Genomic DNA, 17,887 nt, shown 5'->3' on the forward strand with positions numbered 1-17,887 from the left:
TCAGAAATGAATCTTCTAAACACACTGGGACAGGATAGGGGAAATGGATGCATTTACACTGAAATACAGAATTCTTTCTTACAGAAAGCTGGCCGATGGAGGGCCCTTTAATTCTGCAGAAGCCCTTCCATTCTTTATCATTTACCTTGTATAAAATCATGCCCATACCTGATAATCAAAAGTACATTGCAGCACACCCTCATCTTTGGGGGTCCTTAGGTCTTCCAAGCTTTTGGCTTGGCTGAGAGGTTGAGGCTGTTTTTCCACCTCTAAATTAGTGAAAATGTCCTCCAGGAGGTTAACTTCTGTGACCTTGTCTGGCGTAGGAGGGTTTGGGGGCAGAGCCTCCTCTGCTTTTTCTGGACTGAGAACCTCTTCCCCATCAGCACTATCAGACTCTTTCAGGGCTCGGTATGGCTGAGGCCTAAGAGACAAAAATGCTTTATCACCTCACATCTAGAATTATTTTCTTTCAAATCCTTTTTGAAGCGTGCAACATTTCAAACTAGGAAGTGAATCCCCAAGAGTTATCTCAGCATGGATACACCTGTCATGTGACCCTTATGGTACCTCCTGTAGGGGCTGGCTTGAGCCCATTGCATTGGGTTGAATTTTGAACCTTTTAGACTTATTTCCCTTTTATTGCACTCTGAGACACGCGGGTTTAAGGTGGCATGTTTTCAAAAGTAAGATTTTCTTCTAGGTATCATTACTACTTAGATTATCAATACTTTAAAACACCTGCATGCATTTACTTTCACTACAGATGATGCTGGTTGACTTTTTGCATTTCCGTTGTGATGATGAAAAGAATTTAAATCTGAATTGTGTTAACTGATCTTTCAATAAAACATTTCAATAAACACATTTTCTGTGAGCAGCAGCAAGAAAAGAATGGTTACTCCATTGCCTTCTCTTTTCTTGACAATCCTCCCAACACATCAAAAAAGGTGCCATGATTATTTAGCATCTTTATAAAACATGAAGTAGAACACAGGAATGAAGGGGATATAGAGAAGTTCAGTTTTAAAAGGACACTTACTGCCCCATTAAAAATTATTTTAATTTCCCTATCTTACAAATAGCTAATGAATTTTTAAAGTAAAAGTACACTTTTCACAATTTGTGCTGTTTACTTTTTACATTTCACTCAGCTAGGACAAATGAAATAGACAAGTCAGCATCACGTAATGGTTCTCAAAACTCTAGCACAATGCTGCAATGTTTGCAGGGAAACATTTGGTTGGTTTTTAAAAATCTTTTTCCACTGGAGTTTAGAAATATCACAGTCCAATTTCTTTACTTATAAGTTTATGTAAACTATATTTTTGGGGGGCAAATTACATTTGACAGTTTCCCTTTAACAGAGGGAGTGTGTATATACAGTGAGCAGAGGTGGAAAGAAAAAAAAAGACTTTTAAGACTGGAGGATTTTAAATGGAGGGAGATGGGTACTGAAAAGGGAGGGTTGAAAAGAAAGCAGTGATGATGCAGTTGAAAACTTACTGAGCAGAGCTGTATTTGAGCATGAATAATCTGACACTAGCTCTCCACTCTGAGAGGCTCTGAGCCCGCCCACATGTGGAATATTGTAACGAGACCCAGTTGTTTTATGCAGGAAGTTGGATATTCCCAACAAGAAAGTGCAGTTGCAAATACGCCTGTGTTTTGCACACAGTTACATTCTCTAAATTCCAGCTAACTCAGCACTGAATGTAAGTCAGGGGGTTTTCTTGCAGTAATTGGGAGTACTGTGCATAATTTCAATGATTATACTGGTGTCATCTTATCAAGAGACACTGCAGTCCATGATGGGGAAATCTATTTTACATTTACAGCCAACCCCTGGGTTACTAGAATACACTTCTCACATGTACTTCAGAAAAACATTCCTTGAACACCATTAGATTTGCATATCAGTTCTGCGTATGGGAGAACAGAAGCATAATGTGCATCCAATTAATAATGAGACCTGACATGATTTCTGTGGTGACTGGCATTTGATTAGCAGCCAGTCTCTCAGTGGCATTTAAACAAGGCCTTGGATTAAGAGAAAATATTTGGGAGTGTGGGGAATGTAATGTGGAAGAATCCTTCTTTCTTTCCATATATATATAAAATATAAAAAATATATAATGCAAATTTATGAGCAAAGTGTACCTTGCTTCATTCATCATTACACAAACACTGGCATTCAACCACCGGTGCAGCCATGAAAAGATGAACAAGACAGAGGCACCCAGTAGTGCATATCTCTAGCTAGTGACTTCTCCTACAGCATAAAACTATTTCATGAGGGGCGATATAGAATGAATTAATTCCACATCTTGTGAAATTCAAGTTCAGGTTTGCATGAAGAGGAGTTGGAGCAACCAGGTGGGATTTATGAGGGTGGAAATGCAGCATAGTGTCAGTTACGATGACTCAGGTCCTGATCCAAAATCCACTGAAGTCAACAGAGAGAGATCCACTGACTTCTGTATGCTTTGGATCAGGACCTTAGTGAAGGCATGTGAAAACACGATCTTTACAGATGTGATCAGAATTTCCATCTTTAATCTCACACACAATTTGCTCACAACTCCTTTACATCAGATCTTATTGGAAGAATACTGCAGGGTGAATTAAATATTTCTGGGGTCTTCCCCCTACGTAAGAACACAAGTGCAGGATCTTCCTTTCTGTCCTCCGATGGCCAACCCATGGTGGGTCTTAAGTGTCCTCCTGCCTTCTCTGTCATTATAGGGTAATCTTACCCACTATTAGAGGTCTCTGAACCCAACCTCCAATCCTCAAAGAATCAGCTGCCCTGGCTGCTATTATGTTCCTCCCAACTCATTGTGGTGCTAGTTGGCCATCTGAGAGCAGGCTAAAATTCTCAGTCATATTCTTGTTACTCCAAGTTTTGAATATTTCCACACATTTAGCAACAGCTAGGGCTACAGGTCACAAATCAGATGACCTTTGAGAGCACACTGACTCCTGAACACCACCACCACGTTAGCCCCTTCCCACAGGCTAGTTGCACACAGCTGCAGTTAGTCACAGGCAGGCTTGGTTTGCAGCAGCACTCAGATCTGACTGCACGTCATTCTCAGTGGTGGAAACTACTTGAGACCAGGCGCTATCTATATTTCAGGCACTTCCTGCTCTTGGAGCAGACATAAATAGTCCAAGAACAGGCTTCCTCCCAAAATTTCAACACCTCATCCTCAAGCTTTGGGCACAACCAGGAATTGCATGGAGTTGCAAGAATGAACAGTATTTGGTAGGAATTAACTTTTTTTGGAGAAGGGGGGAAAACGGGAACCACAGGTTTGGTCTGACTGGCCCATTAGGATCAATCTCTTGGATCACGGCCTTATCGCTCACTGCCCTCCCGAGAGGTATGTTCAGAGTGCCAATGACATCTAGAGGTGTGTATTACAAGTCAGTCTGCACTTCACCCCATGTGAGCTTTTTTCTGTATGATTATTCCAATTTTGAAGACATGGGAATACTTTATATAGGTCTGTTTCATTCTGTTCTGTGCACCAGCTTCATGAAAACTGACAGACATGCCAATTTTCAAATGTGGATGCTTTTGGAGGATTTCAAAATCCTATGGCTGATGACCTAATCAATATACAGGTGCCTCAAACAAGCATTTATAATCCAAAATGTTGATATGAGCCTCTAAGTTCAGGATTTAGATATCCTTTGCAGGAGTCTTTGATTGAAAATTGGGCTCAAAAGTGTTAGAGAGGTTTGGGAATGAACTCAGCAGTTACTATTTACAGATAAATAAATACACGTGGTATCTCTCTCTCTCTCTCTCTCTCTCTCACACATACACTCACTCACTCTAGGGTTAAATAAAACTGCACATTGATTTATGAAACATTGTAGCTGTTAACATCGTGAAGGAGGATTTCTGGGACTGTATTTGAAAATGGAATTTATAAAGAGTTAAAGTCAAAAGTTCTTGCCATGAAGTACTTTACATTAAGTTAATAATATGGGAGTTCAATTAAGGGCACAGATAATAAGCAATATCAACTAACTACTTGTGTTATTTCCTGTGTAATTTTGGGTCACATTGCACACTGAGACGCCTTGGAAATCCTCTGGCTTTGGGAGGAACCTGAGGGGTACTCCTCCAGGAGCCACTGAGGACCTGGTATGGGATGGAACAGAGATGCTGGAAATAAGAGGGTGGAACTGGAGGAGGCTGACGACTGCACTGAAGCATAAGAAGCTCACAAGACAACTCACAACATACAAGTAGCCTGGATGCAGAAGAATGGCAGAAGAGCAAAGGGTCTGAGCAGGAAAACAGGAGGGGAAAGCAACACACTGGAAGGAAGAGCTAAATGGAGGGTCACCTCCCATACAGCCCAAGTCACCAATAACATGATAAGTGCACCCACATTGTGGGCAACAAATAGCACAATGCTTCATGCAGAACACATGCTCTTGTATGCCTCAGAGAATCACAACAGTCAAGCAGGAGAAATATTAATACAGTCATCATGTGCTATAAAAAGATTTAAAAACTCTTAAAAATCCAAGCATAGAAGCAGGCAGCCTTGACTGGTGCAGAAATCGCAGTTCAAAGCCTGAATTCATACAATGAAAGAATAAAGACTAGACCATTCAAAAGGAGCAGAGAAGAAAAAGTTTTCAGAGAAGGCAGAGACAGGATCCTCTTCCTGCTGAAATTCATCACCAGAAGAGTCCTCAGAGAGGAAGACTGTATAGTGTCGCATGGGCTTTACAAGGCTGAAGGAAACAGGAAGAGAAAAGGAAGTTATCAAGTTGTCACATTCAAAGTTGCAGAGGGGAGAGAAAACCAAGCAATTCAGGTTCTAAATAATTTCTGAACTCAATTGACTGCTCCAGCGTCTGAGTACAAGACAACTCAATGGAGTAAGTGTACAGCTTATCTTTGCAGACTGAAAATACTGTTTTTCTAAAACATCCAGTGCTGCTGCCTCTTGGGAAAAGGTGCTGGTACCTGCAGACCCATCACCACTGTAAGAGGAGCTAGGATGAAAACCAGCCTTCCCACCACAATTCCCATCCAACAATCTGACTTCCTTCCAAATTATTCCTTTGAGTTGTTCTCAGCTTGTACAATCTAATGACACAGGTTGAGATATCAAGCAGGATAAGCAGAAGAGAGGGTGAGTAAAGAGGGACAAATATCCACAAAACGTTTGACAAACTTCCTTGTCCCAAAGCCACACAACTAATTGCACCACGAAGCGCTGCGCTACTTACCTACACCTTGCTCTCTTCAGAAATGCTGCCTGCTAATGTCTTAATATTTGTCTTAAAATTGCTCAGATTTGAGGTATTGTTGCTACCAGGTTCTGTTTTAGAGAAGGGGTGTATGTACTTTTCACATACTGTATAGTATGTGTGTACATGAAATATTACCCTCTCCCCCATTAGTTATATACTGTAATACATACACAGTATTTCTGCTGGAGATGGTGGTTTAAAGTTTTTGCCAGTAACATTTTACCCTGAGTCTTTTTATCTGTGAGACATTGTTTAAACATTTATTGTTATAAAAATATATGTCTTGTCCAGCTGATCCTATGAGCTGTGCCCACATATAAACATACATTATATCTATGTCTCTGTGTGTTTGTAGATACGTAGATTGACGATAGGCATATAAACACACAAACTATATAATAAACAATACACAGATCAGAACTCCGGGTCTGATCCTTTGCCCACTGAAGTCAATGCCAAAGTTCCATAATGAAGAAAACACCACAATTCTGTGTGCATATGTACAGCTGGCTATCTGTATAGTAAGGAGAAGACATGGGGGGAAAGAGAAAGCATATAACTCAGAATGGGACACAGAACAGGTATTTCAGGGACACTGATTTTGTGGATACTTTTCCATTAATAATTGTTGCTGTCAATTGCTTTTTTTATTTTGTTTTGTTTAATCTTAAAGCAGCTAGATTATTCTTTTCAGTGTAAAGTAGAAATGATTTACTGAATCTGCTCCAGGGCAAATGGAAGTGGATACTACTGCTTTAAACATTCAGAGTGATCCTCAGTTGAAAAGTGGAGGAGATGGCAGAGTGCGCCCATGTTGGAAATATACTGGATGCAAAGGAGAAAAGAGCAATGAAAAATTAGCAGCAAGCAGGAGAGACTGCATGTATGTAGTACAGCATAAATCTGTCATTCCTCTCTGTAAGGCTAAGCCACTTATTAAACATAAGCATGTAAGAACTCTTGGAAATATTTTTAAAGCATTTTAAAGAACTAATAAGTCCCAAATAGAAACTTTAAAAAAAGATTCAATTTTAAAATATTAACCATAGAGCTCTGCATTTTAATCTGATGAGCCTTATTTTACAGCATTGTGTTCAGGTCTGCTTTTCATTCCCAGATGATTTAAACAATGAAAGGCGGGGAAGGGAAAATAAATCACAGCAGATTATGAAAGCATGCGTCATTTTCAACCATCCCCATGAGGTCTCTGCCCAACCACATTCATTTCATCTGCTGTACACAGCTGAGTAAGATCTCAGCTATCTCCATGAATAGCGATACATTATCAGAAGCACAAAGCCATAACGAAAATCAAAAGACAAGGACCTGATCCTGCTGAAGTCAACAGCAAAACTCCTACTACTTCAGTGGATGCAGACTTGGGCCCAGTATGTACAGTGAGGAGCAGGTTCTTATCTTGTAGATGATGGAACCACGTTTGTACATTAAATTAGAGCAGTTTATGTTATGGGCTAGTATGTTGAAATCGGAACAGGACGCAAATAATGGAAGGGGGGAAAGACTTGTTGGCCTTATGGCACAGGCATATTAAAGGCTCTTGTGTTCGAGATCAGTCTGCAGTGTTTTCTTAGTTCTGTTGTCCTGACTACTATTGCGAAAGATGGGCTGAAAGAGCATGTCGAAAAGAGGAAGAGAGTTGGGAGCTGTGGGCACAACTCAAGGGGGGTTGAGATGCCCACTGTGTTTTTTACGATAAACATTTACTCACAATTAGGCCAGAGTAACTGGGGCTGGGGTGGGCACAGCTGATCAGATTATACTGTAGTCTGTGTTACTCCAATTGGAATGGTCACATGAGCTGTTCCTCTCTCCTCATGCTGTAATGGACATTCCAGGGAAAGCCAAGTGCTGGCGCTGAAGTAAGCTACATTTGCTACAAAATGTTTGAAACAAACTCCTCCAGGCACTAGTTTTACATATGCAAGAGCATTTCAATTAATGTTAGAAAAGGGGCTAACAAAGACTTTTATAGTCAAAAACATTTAAAAAAACGCTTCATCCTTTCTTGACTTATGTATAAACACTCCTTTTCTCTTTCATACATGGGAATTACCACTTGACAGTATCCCAGCAAACCTACTAGAGTTTCACAGAAATCAGAAGAAACTTGGAATTTCCACAGATTTTTGCTGAGGAATTCAACCTTTTGGTTACGTGTAGTTAGAGTCTGGAGGTTGTGAATTTCAGAAAAGTCAGTTCAGTTCCTTTCCAAAGTGTTACTAATGACCTCCTTTGTTTGGCTAGGGTCTGTTTAAATTCAAGTATTTTTTTTTTTGAATGTGGAATTAATTCACCATGAAGGAATATCTAATTTGAAAGAGGTAGTTCAAAAGACAGACTGGTGGATCCGCTAATAAATTGCATTTCAATGGAGATCAATATAAATAAGATGGAAGCTATAATAACAGTTAGTAGGCACTTTTTTTTTTTTTTTTTTTTTTTGCTGCAAGGCACCTTACATGACAAAGTGGGATTTCATAATAAAAACTTATTTAAATTCAGCTGCTGTAGTTTCATAAAAGATTTTTGTCAAAGACAAGGGACAAACAATCTAAAATGTCCACGTTTAAATTTTTTATTAGCTTGAGGCAGCAGAATCAAAAAAAGAGTGCCTATTCCCTCATTAACCCAATTCAGCAACGATCCTGCAGTCTACCACCCACTACTTGCTAGGATTTCATACACAAAGAGCTGTCTCTGAAAAGGCAGGTCACAGCAAGCCCAGCTACAAGGCAGGCAATGCTATAGTCTTAGACGGAAAAAAGGATCCTGTCCGTCACAGCGACAACCCTCATCATCTCCACATGACTGAACCAGCTCCTGCCTACCTAATCTCTTAGCTGAGTTACCATGCAGATGACTTGCTGATCTCTTTCTAATGTTTAGTTTAACATGTCTTCAGTTAGCACTCGCATATGACAGTACTGACAGCCATGGCTGTTCCTTTTAAAATATCATGTCAGAAACATAGTGTAATAAAGCCAGGGATGCGCTCCATGGCTCTGCGTACCATTATGATAGTATGGATTTATTTTTTAATGAGGAAGATCTGCATCTCGGGAGCTTTTTTCATGTGTCAGGATGCATGGACAAATCAGCAGCACATCACATCAGCCAAAAATGAAATGCTGACAAATGTAGATATTTCAAATTTAATTGACACCTAAATGTACTTAAGATAAAAATACGGAAAAATCACTGAGCACTGGGGTTTGGGAATTAATGAAGGGAATTCTATAATCATTTAAAAGGTTATTTAATTTACAGGGAACTTTAATTTATATATTAAAGTACGTGCGTTGTTTTTTTCTCTGATTATACAGATCATTTTGTACAGGTGCAGCAGGGTGGATCCATTTGTATTGTTTTTCCCATGCACCGGGCATCCCAAGTTTCACTTATTTCTTGATTCCTGGAACAGCTGTGCAACTGCTCTAGGGAATTAAGGGTTTTGGTCCCTTTTAGGTGTAGTAAATATGAAGAGAATAAGGGGTTTGGATTTGTGGAGTGTTTGTTACCAACATGAAATGGAGACCAGAGACTAGGGAAATCCCTATTTTTTCTCTCACTAAGAACAAAGCACAAATCCAGCACCTATAATACTTTCCTGTAGAGTATGAAAAATCATTAGGCCCAGATATGTACTACCAAAAAATATTCCAATATTTGCTTGGTGTTTTTTTTTTATTAGCTTCTGCCATCTTGGCATGAGTTTATTGGTGGGAATGTTCCCAGAAGCATCGAATGTTAAGTGAATAGGCACATTTTTAATTGACAAACATTAGAATTCACTCTAGAAATCTGATTCTAAGAGTTACACTCATCCAATCAGGTAATGGAAATAATACCATGTGACCTGCACATCCAATGAGAGCTGACAAATTGAATTCTGTAAATTTTTAGTGAACTGCTCACAATCAATCTACATAACAGGATATATTAGAAGTCGCCAAGTAATTTCTAATCCGGATAAGCTGAAGAAAATCAGAACCTGCTCTAACAATTAGCAGGCAAGAGTCTAATAAATTATTAGTTTAACATTATTTGCTTATCTCAAACAATATTGGCCTGCACAGAGCACACTTCCGCTGCAGATATCAGATCTCTTTACAAAGGCAGGTGGTATGTTAGATGGAGGAACTGAGTCCCAGAATTTCAGTTACTTGCCCAGTGTCACAGAGGAAGCTGGTGGCAGTTCCAGGAATTGGACCCAATCTGAATCCTAGACCATGTTGCCTCACTAACCAACAGGATGTAAGGGGATCTTTGGAAGACTATGCTTTCATGTTGGAGTTTTGGACGAGAAGGGCCCCTGGTTGCATCTACATCCTCCCATACTGCTATCAAACCCATATGGCCTACCTTCTCATTGCCACCACTCCTCTCTGGCCTTCTAAATGAGACTGGCATCATGGAACAAAAACATACAATGAACATACCAGTGAATTCCATAATTCTCTATAAGACAGAGGAAAAATGCCAGTAGGTAAGCTTTAAGGATGTTTTAGTTTTAAGTTTAAAGATGCTGAGTTTTGGCTGGAACTTGACACAGCCATGTTGGAGTCCCAGAAAAAGACATCTCTTCTCACAGGTGACTTCACGTCATAATATAAGTGCCATGGTCTCCAAACTATCTTTTCTCTACAGGAGTCAACTCAGAATTTGGACAGGAAAATATAAAATATAGAATACCATCAAGTTTTATTGTTAAGATTACACATATTCCACAAAATACTGAGGTTTGCTGTGCATGCACACAGGAAAGCTGTGCATGGAATTTGACGCTCTAGAGGATGTGAACAAAAAAGGACTAAGGTTTTGGATCTGAGTGCCCAATTCCCATTAATTCTGATGCGAGTTGGGTGTCAAAAATCTCACAGGTGTCTTTGGAAATCTTAGTCTAAATGTGCATCGGGCTCAATGTGCCATTTTCTCTTCCTTCAATTTGCTTTAAAAAAAAAGCAGACAAAATAAACAAAAAAACTTGCTCTTTTGATTATGAGCTCCTTCCCACTTTTTTTTCAAATACCTTTGCAGATTCATCGTGTTGGGCAACCGACCTCAGAATTCACACAGTTTCATTGATGAATCAATACTCACTTGTGTGAAGCAAACAGCTTTGTCCTGCACTCCTTTTCCTACTTATAAACATCTGTGCTACAGGGAACAACGAATGTTACAATGTGTCACGTAAAAGTCAGGAATGGTTTTTCTTTAGACAGCATGCTTGACGGAACATTTGAAAGTATTTCTCAAGCACACTAGCATTAAGGGCAGCATTAGAATGACCTGGCATAATGACAGCACAGTTAACCCATGATTAACCTTGGCAGAATGGCACCATCTCCACAAAAGCGAGTCTCTGCATCAGCAAAGACAGGGAACACACATTCCCCCAAATCTAAAACCCTAATGACTATAGCAAGTCATGAAAAAGGATGACTGTGCTCCAGTCACCCTTTCTCCTGATTTGCTAGTCCCATGATTTGCTTCGGTTTTCAAGGCATCACCTTCTTTGTGTCTAGCTTCCTCCACGACAGCCTTTCCCCTTGAAGATGAAGAGGACAGCACGTAGCAGATCTTTCTGCAATATTCTGCAATGATTTTATTTATTCATTTTTGAGCCAGCTGCATTTGCTCAGTTAGGAAACAGGCTGGCTTAACAACCTTCCCAGTAGATGTTCTTGCTTACAATGGTGCTGTGCGAAACCTCTGTACCATACACAGTAATTTTTAGGTGACAGAGGCTCTAGGAAGCTGGCCACAGCAAATGAAAAGTGCTTGATAAGCTACCACCATTTAGCTGAGCCATCATGCTGATTTCATGCTAATTTCAATGTAATGAGCCCACTATCACACAGCAGCCAATTTTCATTCATACAGTACATGGGAAAGTCATTAGTGTATCTATAGTGAGTACTGTATAATTTCTTGAAAGTCATATTGAATGGCTGATGGTGCGGTGATGTTGGTTTAGCCTGCTCAAGAGCCTTTCGACTTGCTGTTAATTGTGAGCTTAACCCTCTGCTTTTCCATTTTAATTTCTACCCACTCTGAGTGCCCTGGAAGCCAGCTAGTCAATATTTAACATGAAGAAACCAGAACCTGGAGCTCTCCCTAGAAGCCCATTGTGTGCTTAACAGGCAATCTGGATAGGTTAGTCGGATGCAAAACAGGTCTAACGCACAATAAAAATGGCCTATACAGAGTCATAACTATTAGCATCAGTTCTCCATGCTGTAGGGTCATAGATAGAGATAAACAGGATAGAATCAGGTTTTAAAACAAACATGAATTTTAACAGCTACATTCCCCAATTATTTCTATGAAAATCTAGGTTAGCATTTAGAGTGCATCATGGATGACTTGTCTCAGCACAGGATGGTGACCCAAAACTTCCTGGGTTCTTATATACCATGAGCTAGGGGTATCTGATCCTGGCTCTACCTCTCTGCTGATTCACTGCATGGCCCTTGGACAAGTCACTTATGGCCTCATTGTCTGAGTGCTGAGCAATCAGTGCAAGTTCGAGGTGCTCAGCCCTTCTGAAAATTAGCTCAACAACCTCTCTGCATGAATCTCCCTACTTGTAGTGCACTGCTCCTATCTGGTGGGGGATTGTGAGGAATGTTTGCAAAGCACTCTGAAGATAAAAAGTGCTATACAAGGATCAAGTGTTTTATGTTTCTTTACTGGGGTCAAGGGAAACTCAGATGGGCCAGCTTCTGCTTTTTATTCCAGCTACAGAGCTTTCCTTTTGGATTACCAAGTCAAGCATGATAGTGCTTAAGAGTCCATAACAGCTGGTTAAATATTTACCATCAACACAATTTTTGATAATTGGGTTTTTGGACTAACCAGATTTTTTTTCAAAGAAAAAAAAGATTGTTTCTGTCCAAAAATTATTTTTTTGATGAAAATTTGAGAATTTTTTGTTGAAAATAAAAAAGCTTTAGGTTTTCAGTGTCTGAAAACCAGAAAATTTTCAGTTTGGGGATTTTTAATAAAAATCTGGAAAATCTCAATAAAAAAATCAATTTATTGAAAAAAAATCATTTTCACTAACTTTTTCATGGATGAAAAAATAATTTCCCCACGAACTCTAATAATATGTGGGATAACAACAGACTGCCATGCTGGAAACAACCCAAGAGCTTTTGGGAGGTGCCATCACTACCTTACAGTTAGACTCCTTCCATGTTTTTTATTTTCGTTAACGATCCACTGGAAAATGAAAACATGCCCTAGGGAAATAACATGCTTTGCCCTTGCAGGAGAAGTACTAACACACACAGTCAGAGACAGTCAATTTCTCCGTGTTAAATAAGTGCCTTGATAATGTAATGGCTGGGAAAGGATGCCTGAATGGCAACTGACTTTTCAGAGAATGGGCGCGATGCTACAACTTCAGAGGAGATTGTGCAGGGTGATTCATGTTTGCTGTGCTCCTTTATAAGAGCTGATGCCACATTTTTGTGTTTTTTGTCTCCTCCAGCTAGAAAGAAGATGCAAGACCCATAGACTGGGCTGGTATTTTAGAGATGTTGGAAAATGCCCCTTAGCCCAATTGGAGTAATTCAGAACCAATATACTAGTGGTGCTGAATGTACAAAACCTCCCACTGAACACAAGCTCCTCCTTAGAAAGACCTTCCACATATGAGCATCTGAGGAGATTCACTGTTTAGTAAATCATTCGCCGTAGCACTAGTGCAATTCAATTCTATTCTGGTCAAGTCCTGTTTAAGGAAAAAAACCACAACCATATGGACTAGGTTTCACAGAAACCTGTTTTGATCTGCAGTTAGCAGCAGCTCTAGGCCATCATTCTGTGTGTGTATTTAGCGGTGGGTGGGTGTGTTTGATTCTGCAGGTTTGTTGTGCTGCTTCCGGGATGCAGCATGCAGCAGGTGTGCCATCCCACTTTTATACAGACATTTATTCTTATGCTGATTTGGGCTTTCCTTTTTCTTTCTTTTTAGTAGCAATGCAGAAGGGAATGCACAGTACCAACTTTCCCCCGTGGGGGGTGATAGAAATATATCCGCTGCCAGGTGGCATTGCCAGCCATTACAAAAGTAAAACAATTACAATAAAATTTTAATTGGTCGAAGAAAAAAATGCCTGAAGCCAGCTGGTCTCCTGGTCCATTTCCTAATCCTGACTGCAGGTCCCTTGGCAAGGTGGTATCGCTCTCCCAATAGAGTAAGAGAAATGTAACTAGCTTTGTATAGCTAAGACACTGCATTTCACTCTATGGAGGAAGTGGGATGAGAGGCAGGCGCAGGTTGAGAAGTGCAACTCTGTTCTAGTTCATCGGGGAAGACTATTGGGTGCTTAGGGAGTTATGGGGAGAAAGATTTCCATTCCTACTTGTTTACATTTTCAAGGGAACAAGGGACTAGAATTAGGTCAAATAAATGGCCAGGTAGATTAATTTATTGGTAATAAGAATCAGTCTTTAGGGGGAGTTTTATATCCCAATGTAAGTGTTACAGGATTTCTGGCTGTTAACAACCAACCATGTTAACAGCAGCTGTATGTGTACAGATCTCTGGGCATGGTTTGGAGGATGCTTGTTTTAGTGTCAGTCTGATGAGATTGTTCAGTACAATGCATGTACCCAAACGGAGGAGAAACAGCATAAACCAGGCTCTGCCCTGCAGGAAGGAAGCAAATGGGTCAAATACCTAATCCCCCAGAGCCTCCCCAGGCAAGGGACCCAGGGCTTTCAGGATCAGGTCTGCATTAGAGAAAGGGAGGGTTTTGAAGTGTACTGTGTGCATTACATTGTGAAACGAAGAAAATGGGTCTATTTGTCGGAGACCCACGTCACTCCCAATAATGCCAATAGGAATTATGAGCACACATCATGGAGATGGGAAAGGAAACATCGGGGGCTTTGAAAGTGTGGGTTTTTCTGGTTCAGGTTTGTTTTGTTTCATTATTATGTCCAAAACACACTCTGCCCTTCCCATGGAAAAGCCCCATGGAATACAGAGTATTATTACTGCAGGTCCTACTGCAAAATCTCCATTTCCAAACATGTTGGAAACCTGCTGATCATAATTCTGCTCATATGCAAAGTCAGCATTACATGCAGCAGGCCTGCCAGGGAAGGAGGAAGGGTTCGACTGATGGGGAAGCTCTCCAGGAAGCAGAACTGGTGAAAGGATATGAAAGAGAAGGAGGGAAAACATAAAATCAGAAACACTATCACCACAAGCTGGGCCAAGAGCACATGTGATCACTGGCTGCATTGTGCTCCTGGCAAAAGGAGTGGCAACATTCAACTGCTACGAGTGTGATCAGGAGGAAATGTAAATCCTTTTGCACGAATATCCTTCTTCCTATAAACCAAGATATTCTCTCTTCCTATCTGTGTTGCTCCTCATATGTCTCTCACACCTTCCCATTCTCACTTTATAGGTTGCAGCATGATGCAGACTACAGACCGAGAGGAAATGCATGCAGGACCCTGTGTGGAAGATGCTGCTGTGGAAGGGTCACTCTGCTATCAGGAATGGCTTATTGCTCGGCATTAAGAACCATGTTATTCTAAAATTTAGAAAAACTTTCACTCTGAGGAGGCTTGGAATGATTCTTAGTTATTGTTGGTAACACCATAGCACCCAAAAATCCCCATCTGGGCTAGGGCCCCACTGTGTGAGGCTCTCTGTGCACCTATCAGACTGCAAGATCCCACCTGAAAAGCTGAGACCCTCATTTAAAGATGAAACACAACAAGTGAGTGTGGCAAAGCACAGGGTGGCAGGAGATGGGGAACAGCACCAGGTGGTTTCAAAGGGTTACACTGTGATAGCTCTGGCTGAAACATTTAAAGATTTTTTCTCCAATCATTATTTTAAAAAAAAGTTCCCCATCTCCCATAACAAATAGCAGCGCCTGGCCTCCCACGATATTTCTTCCCCTGGGAGAACGCATCCATGTTCTATTGTTTTCAGATAGCAACGTATTTATTTGCCTGCTCCCACCCACCCACCGACTCTCAGTCATCCCTCTGACTGAGTATTCCTCGTTCTTTTAGAAACACACCTGACCTATCCCTACAAGGCCCTCCAATGACAGGCTGTTCCTCTACATAAGCCCCTCCGCTGGATGCCTGGCACACATCGAGCTGCAAGGGTATTAGGACCCCAGGGTTTCTTCTGTCCCTCCTGCTAAGGACAGGAGCGAGTCCTGGCAGGAAAAGGCCTATCCAGTTACGCAGCACATGTTGTGACGTTCCTGAGCTATAATGGGGCAGTTGGGCCTTTCCCATTGCTTAGCCCTCTGCTCTTTGACCCCTCTCTCCTGCCTGCTCCACCTAACAGCGAGTCTCCTGAGCACACAAAACAGCTCACGGAATCTGGAACTAACGGCTTCCTCAGGGCTCCAGAAGCTGTCAAAGTGCTGCCCCGATGCTGCTGGGATGACTTGTCCCCAGTGTCTCAACTCTGGGGAGAGTGAGGGTAGGGCTTCTCTCGCTGAATCTCAAAAATCACTGCTTAAGGATCACCTGTCTGACAAAACAGGGCTATTCATTTGTTCTCCTGGAAGAAGCTTCTTCACTCTCCTGTCCCCAGGTAGCAGGAAAGATAAACCATTCCTGGTGCTTACAGGGTGGAACACAAGTGGCCCCACGAGCTGTACAGTCACTTCCACAAGCAAGGTGGCAATTGGTATTTGTACCGTAAGAGAAAGGGCCCAGTTCCAACTCAGGCATGCTGCTGCTACATCACCATCACACACTGAGCTCCTGCCCTTGCCCCAGTGTATGATGCTATTGCACATACAGTTCAAAGCTGAACTGGCCTTGTTTTGCTGCCATATTGCTATGCAAACTCACATCTCATTAGCTGTCCTCTATCACCCCTGAGTCTCTGCTGGCATTATTGCCTTACAGGTTACTCACACCCACTGATTCTGCATTTTTCATGATATCTGGACAAAAGCCTCACATGTTTTAAAGCTGAATCTCATTTTGTTACATTCCATTCACATTTCTAACCTGTCTGGGTCCCACTGTTTTTGTTCCTCTGACCTGAATGATGTTTGCAACTTCTGCCAATTTGATATCATCTGTAAGTTTCATTAACAGGCTATTTATTTCCTCCTCAGCCCATTTATGAAGCTAATGGAGGCACTGACCAGCACACCAAATGGAATCTGCCTCTGTAGGGGGGGAAATAATTTCCTGTTGGTGCTTGCAAACCTTTAGATTTCACCGTCAGGTAAAACAAGAGTTCACCCTTACAAAACAGGGACAACCTGACTGGTCATTGAAGAGATAAATAGAAGTCAAATCTGTATCACTTGGAAAGGCAGAGGTAAATTACAGGTGAAGAGTAAAAGTATTCTATTCAACTCTGCCTACATCTGGCCTCAAGAAAAATCTGCCCAGCAAGGAACTCTTCTTTGTGTATTAGAATGATATAGCAGAATACAATACAGAGAAATGGGCCAAAAACAAGAGAAAAAACCAGTGTAGCTTTTAAAAACAAATCCTGTCTTTATGGTTGACTTTAAGAGACAGGAGCACTCTCCCCTCCTGGGAAATACAAAAGATAACGGCTTGTAGAAAACGGTCTTAAGGTCCTCTCTTTTAATTAGGGTCAGCTATTCTTTTAAATGTTTTTCAATTATTTAAAATGCTGTTCTGGGGTAAATAGTGAGGAGGGAGGTCAGGATTAATGAGTCCCCTCCTGTTCAAAGACACCTGCCCAACCATACTTCAAAGTCTCAAGCCATTTACATTAGCGTTCTTATTAAACAAAAGATACTATATATTTCTGACACCACCACACAGCTAATTCTCACTGGTTTGTGATCTTGCTCGGGGTGATGCTCAGGAGCCACACATACCATGTTCTCCAATGAAGATTTCCATCTTCTATCATAGCACCTTGAAAGCTGCATCTGCCTCCTCTTTCTTTTTCCATTCATCTCTCCAATGCCAACATTTTTTTGTTAGAATAATGTTTACAAGGTGTCTGGTCTATTATAACATTGTAGTATTAACTGGCTGGCCAGAGGCTTCCTATGTTTGCAGAAGTTTGTTCTGCCAGCAAAGTTGATGACAGGAGAGAATGGAAATACATCTAACTGCTATTGTGACATGACATTTGGATTTGGAGAAACACTGAAGATGGGACAGATCAGAAAGAGATTCAGAAAAATACTGGCACCACACACCAAATGTCACTGACACTAGAAGCTACTCCTTTCCCATCCCTAAGCTCCTGATGGTCATTTAAAATGTAAAAAAAACCCTCTTACAGTGAAATGCCAAAATGTAATTTTTTGTTAGTGCACATGCCTAAAGAACAGGTTAGTTTAAGGCTGCAAAGAGTCATCAATATTGTTTGCATTCAGAGTCATTTCCACAATACAGCAATTTAGTGATTTGTTCAGTTTCAGTGATTGAATTTTTAGGAATCTCTAGCAAACTAACTGCAAAAAATTAAAATTTAGAATAAAAATGGTAATTTGTATTTAATTGCTGGGTATAAGTATAAAATACTGGTGAGCTTTTTCAACTAAATTTCCTGATCTCATATTGTTTTGATTCTTTTGCAACA

At 40.8% G+C, this 17,887-nt stretch overlaps 1 protein-coding gene across 13 annotated transcripts in view; it reads right to left on the reverse strand.

Moving 5' to 3' along the window:
- Nucleotides 1–17,887, reverse strand: part of DENND1A (DENN domain containing 1A) — a 379,559-nt gene that overhangs the window by 4,235 nt on the left and 357,437 nt on the right. For 7 of the 13 annotated variants that reach the window (XM_038374765.2, XM_043498903.1, XM_043498902.1 and 4 more), the window contains one exon: nt 169–424. In XM_038374765.2, coding sequence (XP_038230693.1) covers nt 169–424 — 256 coding nt within the window. Of the gene's footprint in view, nt 1–168; nt 425–4,632; nt 4,762–12,305; nt 14,481–17,887 lie in introns of those variants that run through there. The other 6 variants (XM_043498901.1, XM_038374762.2, XM_038374763.2 and 3 more) reach the window with 2 other exon arrangements.

The sequence above is a fragment of the Dermochelys coriacea genome, chromosome 16 (genome assembly GCF_009764565.3).
Source record: "Dermochelys coriacea isolate rDerCor1 chromosome 16, rDerCor1.pri.v4, whole genome shotgun sequence".
NCBI lineage: Eukaryota > Metazoa > Chordata > Testudines > Dermochelyidae > Dermochelys > Dermochelys coriacea.